The 14330-nt window shown below is 38.3% G+C and overlaps 1 protein-coding gene across 2 annotated transcripts in view; it reads right to left on the bottom strand.

Annotated features, from left to right (window-relative positions):
* The window catches only part of sema3a (semaphorin 3A), a 239982-nt gene that overhangs the window by 95164 nt on the left and 130488 nt on the right, over positions 1–14330 (bottom strand). For both annotated transcript variants that reach the window (XM_003221421.4, XM_062981858.1), the window contains exon 4: positions 12560–12679. In XM_003221421.4, coding sequence (XP_003221469.2) covers positions 12560–12679 — 120 coding nt within the window. The remainder of the gene's footprint in view (positions 1–12559; positions 12680–14330) is intronic.

Genomic DNA, 14330 nt, shown 5'->3' with positions numbered 1-14330 from the left:
TAACTGACTTAACCTCCTTGCTTCAAACTTTCTGCTGCCCCTCCTCTCTGTTGCTGCCATGCCAAAAGTGCCAGTCCCTCACTCCCTTCCCCATATTTCCATAAAAATCCCATGTTAAAGTCCTTTCTCCATTTCTCCCCTTCGCATCAAAGCTCCAACCAAATTTTAAACTCCTCCCTCCATTACTGTAGTCTGTAGCACACAGGGGCTATACTGGAGTTATTCACTTTTTTTTTTTTTTTTTTACTTTCACCAGGTTCCTGCATTCCTTAACAATTCGATGGACTTAAGATGGGATAGAGAGTTGTTTTACTCCAGAAACTTAATTTCTGTGGCTGCCACAAATTATGTTGAATTGGTTGAGACTCAATGAGATATTCATTGAAAAACTACAGCAAAATGTGCTGCAGGATGTCCCGCAAAAACGAAGTTTTTCGCTGTTTAATAAACTCTTTCAATGTTTTTATGATAGAACCAATTAGGAAAGGAAATTTATAATCCAGGAACAAAAACCATGTTTCATAGTGTTATTATTAGAAGGGTAATGCATGCTTGCACAAATCATCCCAAAAAGAATGAGAACATCATGCGAATGTAGCAGTGAATTAAAAAATACACAAAAGTTTTCCATTTCCCAGTGCATGTCTAGCATACTACCTGTTTGAGCAATGACACCTAGTCAAGCAGAAAGAAAGTTGGAACAATATGGAATGGAGACAATAAAGTACTTATTTAACACATGGTTTATATTATAAGTGTAATCACATAGCCTTCATTTTTTTTAGGAAGAAAAAGATCAGTTGCTAATAAACATTGGTGGCAGAGTATAGCAAATAGTAAAATACTTCCAGGTTTCAGTGGTGATGCCATGTTTGTAACAACATGTTTCAGTAGACTTATAAAAAGGTATCATTATTGAGTAGCAGCTTTGGAAATAATCAATACCATTTGCCATTATGGTGCAACAACACTTTTTCATTTCCTTTTTGAGAAGTATAAAGGAAACCATGCAGACATTTTCATGATTCCAGCTAAAAATACCTGAGGGAAAGGAAAAACCCCAGCAGTTCCACAAAGTTAAAACTGCAGCCTGTGCGTTCAATTCTTCTGTCAAGTTAGGAGGTGTGTGAAAATCATATGCTAAGGGTGAGATTTAATCTCCAAAGAAAATCTTCAATATGCAAAGAGCATCTGGTGCCTCCTTTAGGAGTTTTGTGGCCATCTGCTTTCTTTTCTATCTGTTTTGTCTCTACCATACCTCCAAGTGGGTTTCTACTTGAGAAAACAAAAAGGTTGATTACATGATGCAGTGACAGTTCCACTGACCTTTCTGTTTTGACTTATCCAGTTTTAGTTCACTGAGCCTCCTTACCTTCATATGAAGCAAACTCAGATGGGATAAAGTAACCAACTTCCACCACATCTGCTTTGATTTGTCCAGCATTGTAAAATGGCAAGATTTATGCAGCCTTCTAATAATCTTTCACAATTAATGTATCTGTACTGTGGAATTACAAGCAGTTCCTGTGTTACAAACATCTGACTTACAAATGACTCATAGGACTTCATCCCACGGGATTCTTCTTCTTCAATCACACAGTCGTTTCTGACTCTTCGTGACCTCATGGACCAGTCCACGCCAGAGCTCCCTGTCAGCCGTCGCTGCCCCCAGTTCCTTCAAGGTCAAGCCAGTCACTTCAAGGATACCGTCCATCCATCTCGCCCTTGGTTGGCCTATCTTCCTTTTTCCTTCCATTTTCCCCAGCATCATGAACTTCTCCAATCTTTCCTGTCTTCTCATGATGTGGCCAAAATACTTCATCTTTGCCTCTAATATCCTTCCCTCCAGTGAGCAGCTGGGCATTATTTCCTGGAGGATGGACTGGTTGGATCTTCTTGCGGTCCAAGGCACTTTCAGGATATTCCTCCAACACCAAAGTTCAAAAGAATCTATCTTCATTCGCTCAGCCTTCCTTATGGTCCAGCTTTCACATCCATAGGTTACTACAGGAAATACCATTGCTTTAAGTATGCAGACTTTTGTTGCCAGTGTGATGTCTCTGCTCTTCATTGAGGTTGGCCATTGCTCTTCTCCCAAGGAGTAGATGTCTTCTGATTTCCTGGCTGCAGCCTGCATCCCACGGGATACGTAAAGCATTTGGGATGGTTGGTTTTCCCTTAAGCATCGCAACGACCTGTTTGGAAATTAAATGGATGATTTTCCTATCCCCATCACATCTTCTCATTTTCTCCACTTTCTTTAGGATTTATCCATTTGATTTGCCATCACACTGTAGAGATTTGTTTCCTCCCATTGTCCATCCAGGATTTCAATTAGTGATCGTAGGAAGTGGTTTTAAATTACTCTGTTCTTTTTCCAAGCCTCTCTATTGGTGATCTGAATAGGAGCACAGACAACCAAAAAAACACCCCAGGGGTGTGAACTCTTCCCCAAGCTATTCAAAACCTACACCACCACCCCCCACCTCTCTATGCAGCCACAAGACCTTGGAGACATCTTGCCTCAAATCTAAAATGGCAGGACTGTGAACTTTTTGATCTTGTTTGAAGGTGAACAGGATAAAAAACAGTTCATGCTTGTGGTTATTAAGATTCAGATTTTATATTAGCCTCTTATGCCATGTTTTCTTTCACATATGAATGAATGAAACATATGGCAGAGAAAACAAGATGACAAGCAAGATGCAGGCACAATGTGAATGGAGAGGAATGGTTGGACTCAGAGAGACTCATTGGAGAAGTTCAGATTACCTTGTATGGCCTGCAAACCACTTAACAGAAGGTGAAGAACCTCATTTTTGAAAGTCTGATGTTAATCTGCCTTATCAAAGGAATGAAGAAGAATAAATCTAAGTTCTTCCATTCTGCTCTTTAGTATTCTCAACTGAATTTCCTAGTAACAAATTGGCTTCTAAAGACCTAATAGTAATTCCATTAAATAAATGCATTGGGAAGGCATCAGTGAAATGAAGAGGCCTACACAATAACCATTAAATAACTAAGTAACCTCTAGCAACTAAAGAGTAATCATATCTGTGACATGCATCATTGTCCTGCACTTTGACACTCCCTGAGTGCTTTAATATAAGCATTGGCTTGGTTGCAAGGTAATTATTAGTAACTACTATTGCAAAGTAAATTTCATTTGCAGAGTGCACTAGTTTTTACTGATAAATGATAAACTGATAAATGATTTTTTTCACTGGGATCCATCAAATGATTCCAGGATTAAATTACATAATATGTGTAAAGTTTTGAATAGAAAAAGGCTCTGTTGCTTTCAGAAATAAAGCACAGACAAACAAAAACTCCTCCAAAGATTATCTGATTATCCCAGGCAATGTAGACTCATATAATTTAGTTCAAAGCAGATAATCTGGGATCAGATCCTGGGATATGGGGCAGTGTAGAAGCTACCTTACTTGGTATGCATCTACACTACCATATAATCCAAATTATCAAATCAGCCAATCTGAATTTTATATGGCAGTGTAGATCCAGCCTTGATTTCAAACAGCCATTGGAAAATTACTGTCCTGTAACTTTGTCATCCATTGTGAGCAAAGTAGAATTGCAGTAGAATTGTGTTTGGACAGCACTTATTTCACAATATTGTGTTCAACTGCTGCTGCTTTGCAGTTCATTCATTATTGTAGCATACATGGGTATTGGGTAAACCTATCATTGTTGCCTGATAGTATTATTTACCTTCTGTTTCTATGCTAATATGCTAGCTGTCATGGGGTGTCAGTTGGCATGATTATACTCCCACCCCAAGCAATCTGTTTGAACTCCATTTATTTTTTTATTTTTCAAATAGGTATAATTATGCAACTGCAGTAAAATAAATACCCCCCAAAAGACATAACTAGAGGGCATAAGGCAGGAAGGAACTGTTATGAAAGGAGCGCAGAAGAGACAATACAGACCATAGATGACCAAACCAGCCCCATAGCTCTACTGCAGAAATGTGCAATAATGAGTTTACCTACCTATCCTGAGATGTTCCCATTCAGTAAGATAGTGAAAGTATCTATCCTTGGATGTTTCTGTTCCTTTAACTAATGTCATTGTGTTGAGAAAGCAGGGAGACATGATAGACCTCAGTCAAGAAACTGTCTGGGCCAATAATAAAATAAAATAAAATAATTTATATTATTATTATTATTATTATTATTATTATTATTTATTAATCACACCACCCTATTTTCTAATGCACCGCATTGTTCACAACCAATTATTTCCACTCATAATGTATTTTAAAGACCTTCTGGAGAAGATAGTCAAAAGATATGTGTTCCACGACAACACAGTCAAAAGGATTCATCTAACAGAAAATAGAAAGCAGAAAGCAGGTGCTTCCCCATCAGCCCAAGATAAATTTAAAATGATATTTTAAAAAAACCCTGCCCATGTATCGTATCACTGCCTTCACATTAAATCACTTGTTCAACAGATTCTGGGTGTCTTTTGTTTCTTCTGCAGATCAAAGAGATGAGTCAGGTTCCTCTGCAATGTTCTTAAGGTGTGGGAGATGAAACATTGCATATGTTGTACAAGAACAAGACCGGAATAATGTTTCCAATTACTTTTTCCACTCTGAATTGACAGTGCTACATTTTGTGAATAGCAAAGATTACCCAAGATCTACATATGGTAGAGAGACAAGGTTTTGTACATCACATGTAATTCAAAGTCAAAGGAACATTTCTGTGAAAATATAGAAAATTACAAAGAAAGTAATATCACTCAGACAAAGTTTCTTCGTTTCAGTCATGCTTGGTAATGTTGTTTCAATTCAAGTAATTTCTTACTTATGGTGACCCTTATCATGGACTTTTCTTTGCCTTCCTCTGAAGCTGGAAGAGTGTGACCTCTTCTACACTGCCATATAATCCAGTTCAAAGAAGATAATTTGGATTTTATATGGCAATGTAGAAGGGGCCTGTGATTTGCTCAAGGTCACCCAGTATGTTTCCATGACCAAGTGAGTATCTCTAGAATTGTAGTTGAACACTCATACTACTAAATCGTTCTGTATCTCCATGCTACATCTTTTGCCTTAGTACTAGTCAAGCAGTTCTTGAGGATCAGAAGATGTAACTGCTTTGCAATCATGGTGTTCATGAAGTTGCTACATATACTAAACCTAGATATTGCATACCATTACACGATGCGTGAATCTCACTTAGCTAATTATATGACTTGTGTTGTAAAATCTTCTAGTATTATGTTTGCCCCTGAAGGACCACGGAGATTTAAAGTAATTAGACTGGAACCTACCCATATAATCAATTATGTTATTATGCAGAATGATTACATTATTATCTAGAGTTACAACACACAATAGTTATATTGTGAGATAATCCTAAAAATACAGCATAGACACCATTCTATAATCTGCTGATGATTAATATATGCTTTTGTCTTTTCCTTAAAAAAAGAGAGATAGAGCCACAAATATTTTAAACACCAGTTGTATTGGAGATGAAAATGCTTACAGCTAAACATTTTGAGCTCTATATCTGATGTAACAAAAGAAAGAAAAAAGAAAGATAGCGAGAGATTGTGTCTTTCTATTCAGTTGGTTACTATGGAGCCTGAAAGAGGTAAAGCAACTGGAGGAGAAAGAATTATACTTGCAGGGAACAAAAGTACACAATATTTTTTCCCCAAGGAATGGTAAAGAATTGCTGTCATTTTCTATATCATGTGCTTTCCATATGTAGCTATTATTAGCTATAAACCATTTTTTACTCTGGGAGTGTAGTGAAGCAAGGACACACACAGCTATGGCACAGTATGTGATGAAGTGAAAAGGTTTAGCCCTATGAATGTGTGTGCCTCAATGTGTAAATTCACTTGTGTGGCAGTACCTCTCCCCCTTTTTCCCCTTCTCCCTTCCCCCTTTTCATCAGCCTGAACAAAAATGTTCCCACAGTTCTGGGGTTTGTTTCTTTGAACCTAATGAGGCTGTTGACTGGATTTTGTTTTTCATTCATGGAAGTCATTCAGCTGTGATATACTGTATACAACATGTAGTTGTAAACAACAAGCACTTCTCAGCGGTCGGGAGTTGAGGTAGAGTAGCATTAAGAAGACACTGGTGGTAGTAATATATATATATATATATATATATATATATATATATATATATATTTTCACGGACCCTGCTTTTAAAAAAAAGCAATCTTAGCTTACTTTTTGCTACACTGCATCATAATTAAAGGAGTATGTACCAGATCTTGTCATGGTTGGAGGTTCATATTTTGATAATTCTCATGCTACCTTTTATAATGAGCTTTCTATGCCGTCACACCCAGGCACCTTTTAAAGCTTTAGGATGTGCTTCTTCCTTTGCCCAGGTGAACTGCAGGGGCCTTACTTAGAAGCTCTGGAAATCCCAGTAACCACAGCAACTTCAAGTAGAACAATCAAACAAATTTTTATTTTCACAAAGTCCTTGGCAGACTTGGCACACGTAGTTAAGGTTGCAAATAAAAACAGTCAACTTATAAAACCTTGCAGATGTTCCTTTCTTGCTTTTCCCCTTTAGTTGCTGGGTTAACTTCCACCAAAGGTGAAGAGATCCTGAGATCCTCTTTACCCTAGCCCTGAGCTGCTATCAAAAAGGTCTATAACTATCTAAGCTCAAAGCTAGTTTTTGAGGCGAAGTTGGTAGGGCTTCTTCCAGTGGCAAAGAAATCCGGAGATGTTCTTTGCCCCAGTGTTAAGCTATTAGAAAGAACTCTTTCCCCTATCTATGCTCGGCACTGGTTTTAAAGGCAGGTCAATACTTACAATGGCCTTGTCAGTTTCCCTCTTTACCCTCTTTGAAGACTGCTTCCTGCTTGTGCAAGTTTGAAAAAGCCCAAAACAGCCAATAAGCTGTTTGGGTTCCCACAAAGACATAGCTGATTTCAAGAGTGGAGAAGCAAAGAGCCATTAGAGGTCTCTGAAAGTGTTTATTTCAAACTTGATAATATTAAATAGATTGTGAATAAGCAATTGAGGAAAGAGGGAAATCCAGTGGCATTTTTTATTTTAAAAACTTGCTGTTATGTGCTGATGCTTATATGCGTGCATAGGACACACTCCATATTTTAATAGGATATTCGCATGTGTGCATATAAGCATCAGTGCATAATTGTGTGATTTTTAATAAAAACTTTCAGAGGATGGCCCCTGTCTGCTCTCCATTTTATCCTAAGACACAGAAGGACTGTGAGGATGGTGAGGGAAGAAAGCCTGGGACTGGCAGGTCTGTGTGGGGACCTGATCTGAAGTCCCGGGTTTGTTAACTGTGCTTTTTTGGTGCTGTCTGGAAGTGCCCTTAGTTGAACACAGATGTTGCTCTTAGGTGAGCTGTAGTGCTTTATGCTCATGGTAACTAGATACCCAGTTAATCTGCCACATTGCACTGATGTGCAAACATGGATTTTGTTCATGAAAAGACTCTCATTGTATCATGAAAAGACTCTCATTGTATCATGAAAAGACTCTCATTGTATCCCAAATTCTACATCAGCCTGAAAATGCTTGTTATTAAGTTGCCCAAAAGCACACTCAGTTAATCAATCAAAAACCAATTGTGTTTTCACAGTTTTGATTGTACACTTGCTTGCGATTTCTGTACTTCTAGCTGACTTGGATTACCATTGAAAACATGAATCACATAACACAATTAGCACAAAACCCTGTATATAGAGATTTATGTTCTGCAATCTTGCTATAAGAGCCAAAGTTTTTTTAAGTACATCTTATCTACAGAAGGAACTACAAGTACATTGAGACTGCTAAATTCCACTTTTGAGTACCAACACAAGATGTTCTGCACATGTTGGCCACCAGATGTTTGCCAGCCAAAGTTTGAGATTTGATAGCCTGTTCTTCAGCTAGTCATGTAAGCTGTGATTTGGTACCTGGGTTGGGGGGGGGGGGAGTGGAGTTGTAATTTTCACTTACATTCTCTGTTAGAAGCTTATGCCACTAGATTTTTCTGGCCCCAAAAGGGATGAAAATACAGCTCATGTACAGAATTATGCTATATGTTTCTTAGCAAAATTAAACATAAATTATCATAATGAACAGAGTGAAGAGAAATTCCAAAATTAAAACTAGGTTGGCCTCTTCTGTTGAGTATACTCAAAAATTATATATAACTCAAAATGTCACAATGTGCTTGTTCTTGAATGGCATCCTCTCATCTTTGAGCTGTTAAAATTACCTGTTTATTGAAATTATTGAAGAGTGCCATAAATGTCATGCACAAATACCTAAACATGAGAAAAAGCATGCTAGCATGACCTGAAATATATAAACCTTAATGTATAATGAAAAACATCAGGTCAGAACTCAAAAAATGAAAACCTGAATATCCATATCAATCACTAGATTGATCACCAATTCTGAATAATCTTGTAAACCAGAGGAATCTGGTAGCTCAAAAAATTCAATTATCTACAAGTGCATTAAATACGACTATGAGATTACAACACTTTAATTTGGCCAGATTTGGAGATGTAAGATCTTTTATATAGATTCAGCTTTTTTTTTCATCAGATGCAGAGTTTGGGGAAAAGGTATTTTTGCATCTCAGACCCTAGAATCCCAAATTTTACAAGTTACAATACAAATAATACAAATTGTATTATTTCTACAATTTCTGGTAATCTATAAAACAAATCTGGAAGTTTGGAGTAGGATGGTTATTTTTACTTTGTAGGACAAGAACTCTGTGTTTCATTTAATATGAAGTATGGGACACCGTATCATGGAAGACACGATAGGCCAAATGTTAAGAGCTGTATGAAACATTTTGAAAAGGGATCAGTAAAAAAATGTAATAAGGGTAATATTACATAATTTCAGAGGCAATAGCTTCAGGTTTAATGTACATCATAAATTTAAACTATTTTATTATTGATCAGAGAAGAGAAATTAGCAGCAACATGAATCAGCCTGCATCAGTTGGACGCAACTGAAGGAAGCTGCAACAAATCATTCATTAGAGCAAGCCAGCCAAATATGAGTAATGTTAATGCAGCCTTATCAATCCACACTTGCTGATAACATTGCAAGGAAGGCTATGAAAAGGTATCTACCCTGAACAGATAAGAGAATTTGAGCTTCCTCCAAATTCAAGATGTTGCAAAATTCTAGTGAACAACTTTTCTGACTGAAATTCACTTTTTCTAGATGAGACGTGAGCTTTTATGTTCATAAAATAGCAAACCCTATTGAAATGCAACCTTCATGGACATTACAACAATGTCATCTTGAACAACGCAGAAAAATCCCTAGAGAGGTAGAAGCATAAAACAGAAGTGGTAGAGGTCTCAAAACTGAAAGCAGAGGGCTTAGAATTTCTTTAAAAATGAATTTCAGATGACAAGTAAGTCTCAATGAAAAATTACAGGAGAGGAAACCTCAACTGTGGTCACCAATGGTCCACTGGAATATTATTATTATTATTTGAAGCTTTTTCCTCTTAAAAACTCAAATCAGTGAACAGTGGTAAAAATGCTATAATATACAATACTAGCTGTGCCCGGCCACACGTTGCTGTGGCTAGGACTTAATTTTTCTTTTCTTTTTGTTGTATGAATGTAGAGGCGTGGATGAGAGGTTGTGCTGTCAATTTTCATGGTTGTGGGGCATTTAGTTTAGTTGTTTTGTCCGGTGCCATGATTCCACTACCCTTTTATATATAGATAATTGATTAAAAACCTCAGACATAAAGAGAAATATACAATCTAATTGATTAAAAACTTCCAGCCCTAACATTTTTCACAGAGGTTCTTGCTATAATTGTACTGTAAACATAAAGAGATTAAAAAGATAGTGAGAGAGTTAAAATGATAATATTGTGTAGTTCTGCACTACAGTATATGTTTGGCAGAAAGATTTATGCCAGCTTCTCATTTCAGATCTCTCTTTCCATAAATGTGTCTGTGTGTGGGTTATCTTGCCTGCTCATAAAACTATAAAAAGTAAATGATCTCATATTTGCCATCTATCTACAGACTGTCTTCTTGGAAGATTTCCAATAATTGACTGACATGCGTTTTACGGAACAGGGTTAATTAATATGTCTACCAATTCCCCAAGGAACCTCAGGAAGCAAAAATCTGTTTAATGTAGTAAGCAGTGACATACTGTGTATGTGTGTTTGTGTGTGTGTGGTCTAGAGACAATTGATAACGGATAAAAATACGTGTTGAAAAAAGCATTTCAGTATTTTCCCCTAACTTTCCACATCAAACAATCTTGTATTAATGTGTATGAATCTCCTTTCTAGGTAAAACAGAATGCCTAGAAATTAATATATATATATATATATATATATATATATATATAGAGAGAGAGAGAGAGAGAGAGAGAGAGAGAGAGAGAGAGAGAGAGAGAGAGGGGAGAGAGGGGGAGAGAGAGATTTATTACATGAAGAAGTATGGGGAATCATCATAGTCCTAAGTCATCACAGGAGGAATATTAATTTTTTTCTACATGATGATTTTAAACAATTAAGTGTAGCTGTTCACTGAAATTACGATGTCTTTATTTTTTTATGGCAATCTACCATCTTGAATGTCGAATTCTTAAGGCAGCTTCCTAGTAAATGCGCTTCTGACATCAGAGCAAGAAAATGTAATAGAAGAATCAACTGAAAAACATCACCATAAATTAAATGCATGTCTTCTCAGAAAAGATCGGGAAAATCTGTTTCACAGATCTGATATGTCCTTGGAGCTGTAACAGCGAAAGTCACATTGAGGAGGGGGGTGGGGAAGCATTCCTTTTTTTAGATCATAAGTGTGTTACTATAACACTACTGCACACTGGAAAAATAAACAACAGAAAATGAAGCCATGAGAGAAGTCCTAGTTCTTGATATATCTCACAACTATCAGTGAGGGGGGTTGTCTCAGGCAGCAGATATAGGGTGTTATGGAAGGTCTGTGGGTTGTTCTATATTTAATTTTTTTTCTCATTTTATTTTGACTGTTAGACAGATAGAGAGGAACTTGTGGGAATTTCTGCCATATCTGGATGCCTGTAGGTATTTTGCATATTGACTTGAACAGGGAGAGTCATTTGCTGCTCTGTCTCAGGTAGCAAAGTCTGTTGGGCAAACCCTAGGAAAAAGCAAGCACAGTTCGTTCACCAAGAAACTGACTTTTGGGCACTTTGGTCATGAACAGAAAAGGAAGAATAAGCACGTGATATTGTAAACAAGGCAGGTAAACTTATATACACATAAAATCACAGACTCAAAGAATCATAGAGTTGAAAGAGACCACATGGGCCATCTAGTCCAACTCCCTGCTATCCAGGAAAGGCACAATCAAAGTACTCCTGACAGATGGCCATCCAGCCTCTGTTTACAAGCCTCCAAAGAAGGAGTTCCACCACACTCTGAGGCAGAGAGTTCCACTGTTGCATTGCTCTTCCAGTCAGGAAGTTCTTCCTAATGTTCAGGTGGAATCTCCTTTTGTGTAATTTAAACCCATTGCTCTGAGTCCTAATCTCCAGAGCAACAGAAAACAAACCTTCTCCCTTTTCCTTATGATAGATTTTCAAATATTTAAACATGGCTATCACGTCTCTTCTAAACCTCTTTTTCAGGCGAAACATGCCTAGCTCTTTTAAGTCGCTTCTCATAGGGGATGGTCCAAGGAGTTGCTCTTCTCTAGACATGTGCCAACATCAATATATCTCTTAAATTGTGGTGCCCAGAACTGGACACAGTGTTATTCCAGGTGAGGTCTGACCAAAGCAAAATAGAGAGGCTCCATGACTTATTTGATCTAGACATTATACTCCTTTTGATGCAGCCCAAAATCCCATTGGCCTTTTTAGCTGCTGCATCACACTATTGGCTCATGTTCAACTTGTTGTCCATGAAGGCTCCAAGATCTTTTTCACATGGACTGTTGTTGAGCCAGGCATCACCCATTCTGGATTTTTGCATGTCATTTTTTTCTGCCTAAGTATAGTATCTTACATTTGTTTGTACTGAAATTCATTTTGTTAGTTGTGGCCCAGCTCTCTCTTCTGTTAAGGTCATTTTGAATTTTGATCCTGTCCTCTGGAGTCATCTGATAACTTGATAAGCATGCCATCTAAACCTTCATCTAAGTCATTAAGAAAGATGTTGAATAGTACTGGGCCAGGAGTGAACCCTGCGGCACTCCACTAGTCACTTTTTTTTTCCAGGATGAAGAGGAACCATTAGTGAGCACTCTTTGAGTTCAGTCACTTAACCAATTACAAATCCAGTTAACAAAAATATTGTTTAGCCCCCATTTTATTAGTTTCCTTCTTCCCATATATACTGAACATCTTAAAAGTGTGATCCAGCCAATTATGGATAATTAAATACCACACATATAAATTCATACTGGTGACCAGCAACATTTAATTCACTCAATAAATATAGCATCAACATGGAATGCATTTTAGCAGCTGAAATAAGTCATAGCAAAAGGTCAAAGAACTTGTGCTTTTGTTTCATGTTAATGAGCATAGAAGTACTTACCTCCGGATGCCCCCCAACTTCAATGTAGGTACACACAGGATGGAAAGCTCCAGTTCCACAGACATACAAATGAGTTTGGTTATATGCCTTCAGCACTTTGATGAAGTTAGCACACTCTTTCTATAAAGATTTAAAAGAGAGTAGCATATATTAAGCAAGCATATATATTGCATACCTACAATTCACAGCTGCATTTCTTCCACAGATTATATAAGTAGTTATGACCATCAACTCCAGAACACTGGGTTGAATAATCCTCAGGTCAATGTAAATGCTGTACTTTAACTCTCATGGAAAAAGGAAAAAAATCCTTCACTAAGTAGAGTAACAAAAAGTGAGAGCTTACTCTGTCTCGGGAGAACCTAAAAGAAGCACCCACACCCTCTACTGTCTTCACTGCAGTGGTGCTTCTGATCTTTTAAACATCTGGGGAGGAAAATGGAGCCAACAGTAGTAGCTGCCCCCCTGAGGTGTTGCTGGTACTTTCCCATCGTCATGGAATGACCCTTGACTGATCCACAGGTATGAATGAAATTCATAATCCCCCCCCCCCCCCCCAAAAAAAAACCTGTCCTTGAATTGCAGCTGACTTATACTCATGGTAATTCAAGTCGTTGCATATATTTCCCATCAAGGCTTCCAACAACAATAAAAAGTGAAACACAATATGAACTTACAGGTTCATAAGCAAAATCTACAAAAGAGGGCCAAAGGGCTTACTTCGAACAGTCACAAGCTTCCAGAATAAGTAGAGCTTCAATCCTCAAAAAAGGCCATAGGAACCAACCATCTTCAAAATCAATCAGAGCAATGTTCCTCATCACAGTTGTCCAGACTGAGAAGACTTGGGAACTTTTCACATGGTAGTCATAGTGCCCTGCGTGCTATCCCTCCTTCTCTATCATATGGTGGGGATATGACAGGGTGTGTTGGCACCCTATCCCTGTCCTCATTAGATGGGAGAAAGGGCAGCAATGAGCAGCAACACATATTGCCCCACCACCCTTTTCTCCATCATATGGGGAAAAGGGGAGGAAAGTGTGAGTAGCTCGGAAATACACTTTCCTTCCCATAATGGTAGAAGAAGTGCGTTCTGGTGCTTCCACTCCACTTTGAGAGGAATGTGGGCAAGGCTTGCCATGCGTCATCTGATGACGCTCGGCAGTCCCCATCCAGGCCCAGCCAAATGCGTCAAAATGGGGCTATTTTATCCCCATGTGAAAAGGTCGATATAATAATAGAATAATAGTGTTAGTAGAGACCACATGGGGTTAAAGCACTGAGCTGGAGACCGAAAGGTCCCAGGTTCAATCCCCGGGAGCGGCATGAGCAGCTGCTGTTAGCTCCAGCTCCTGCCAACCTAGCAGTTCGAAAACATGCCAATGTGAGTAGATCAATAGGTACCTGATGGGAAGGTAACAGCGCTCCATGCAGTCATGCCGGCCACATGACCTTGGAGGTGTCTACAGACAACGCCGGCTCTTCGGCTTAGAAATGGAGATGAGCCCCAACCCCCAGAGTCACACATGACTGGACTAACGTCAGGGGGGAAAGAGACCACATGGGGCAACTAGCCCAGCCCCCTGCTATGCAATAAAAACACAATCAAAGTTCCTCTGACAGAAGTCCACCCAGCCTCTGTCCAAAAGCCTCCTAGGAAGGAACTTCCATCACACTTCGAGGCAAAGAGTTCTACTACTGAACAGCTCTTACAGTCATGAAGTTCTTTCTAATGTTCAGGTGGAATCTCCTTTCCTGTCATTTGAACCCA

The sequence above is a fragment of the Anolis carolinensis genome, chromosome 5 (genome assembly GCF_035594765.1).
Source record: "Anolis carolinensis isolate JA03-04 chromosome 5, rAnoCar3.1.pri, whole genome shotgun sequence".
Lineage (NCBI taxonomy): Eukaryota > Metazoa > Chordata > Lepidosauria > Squamata > Dactyloidae > Anolis > Anolis carolinensis.
Note: the sequence above shows the minus strand (reverse complement) of the source record. Positions and strands in the feature narration are given on the sequence as shown.